Source organism: Trypanosoma theileri, assembly GCF_002087225.1.
Source record: "Trypanosoma theileri isolate Edinburgh chromosome Unknown TM35_Tth_29_V1, whole genome shotgun sequence".
Lineage (NCBI taxonomy): Eukaryota > Euglenozoa > Kinetoplastea > Trypanosomatida > Trypanosomatidae > Trypanosoma > Trypanosoma theileri.
In genome coordinates, this window is record NW_021639871.1 from 242368 (window position 1) to 243824 (window position 1457).

General features: G+C 33.7%; 1 protein-coding gene across 1 annotated transcript; it reads left to right on the forward strand.

The window, feature by feature from the left end:
* Positions 1-540: 540 nt before the first annotated feature.
* Positions 541-1401, forward strand: TM35_000291870 (fatty acid elongase; the record flags this gene model as incomplete). Its single annotated transcript, XM_029028344.1, has 1 exon — positions 541-1401. The coding sequence occupies one exon, from the start codon at positions 541-543 to the stop codon at positions 1399-1401; it is 861 nt and encodes a 286-aa protein (XP_028880371.1).
* Positions 1402-1457: the final 56 nt, after the last annotated feature.

A 1457-nucleotide genomic window follows, 5' to 3' on the forward strand; every position in this document is an offset into this window, starting at 1 on the left:
ATATATATATATATATATATATTCTTTCCTTCTTCTTTTTCATTTAATTCGTGTTTCCCAAGAATGCATGAGTAGTTCTCTCTGCATAGATCTATTACATAGTTCTTTAAACTAGGGGAAATAATACTAATAATAATAAAAGAAGAGGGAGGAGAAGGAAGAGAAGGTGTTGTTGTTATTGTTGTTGTTGTTGTTGGTTTCTCTCCTTTCTATTGAGTATATATATATATATATATATATATATATAAAGAAATAAAATTAAAATTAAAAGATACTTTATTTGCAAAAAGAAAATGTGTTTATAATGCCTATATGTATATAATGATTTCTTTTCTTCTTTCCTTTTCTTTTCTCCTATTCTTTCTTCATTAATGGAAAACCCCCCAAAAAAAAAGAAATTCACCAACCAACCCCCCATCATACTTAAAATAGGGAAGAATACAGAAAAAAAAAAGGAAAAAGGAAAAGAAGAGAAAAAAAATAAGATAAATAAATAAATAAATAAGGAATCCACACCGAGTGTATACACAATCATCAGAGATGTTCCCATATGTTGAGAGCTATGATGGCTATGCCGTTCGTCAACTCATGATAGACAATGTGGATATTCTTGGATATCTCAGTTTTATCTATCTTGCCTTTGTATGGAAAGGACCCGCATTGGTCCGGCGATTGAATGGGGAATCCATGCGGATCAGTTCCTCACCATTATTAACATTTCTCTTTATTGTGTGGAATTTCATTCTTTCCTCATTTTCCTTTTTTGGTATGATTGTGGTGGTCCCAGCATTAGTTCAGAATGCCTATCATAAAGGATTTATGCATGCCATTTGTGATAAGAATGATAATATGATTTATTCTTCTTATGTTGGTTTTTGGATTGGTATGTTTGTCCTTTCAAAGGTACCGGAATTGGTGGATACGATATTATTAATTTTACAAGGGAAACAACCTCCATTTCTTCATTGGTATCATCATGTTACGGTATTAGTTTTCTCTTGGCATACGTATTATGATGGAGTCAGTACAATGATTATCTTTGCTGCTATGAATTTAACCGTTCATTTCATTATGTACTTTTACTTTGCCATGTGTGCATGTGGATTTAAAAAGACAATGCGTAAAGTTGCCCCACTTATCACAATGATGCAAATTTTACAAATGGTGGTGGGAACAGGAGTAACTGGGTATTCTCTTTACAGTGTATATCTAATCCCAGCAGAAGCAGAGAGTGGGCAGAGGTGTCATGTATCCAAATCCAGTGCTCGTATGGGATTTCTCATGTATGTGAGTTATCTATATCTCTTCTCAGTGATGTTTGTGAATTCCTACTTGACACCAAAGAAGCGAACAGCAGGGACAGGGGCAGTGCTGGATAATGGAAAGGCAAAGATGGCGTAAAACCCTGTGTGGTTGGAGGCATATCTCAATAATGGAAGTATATATATATATATATA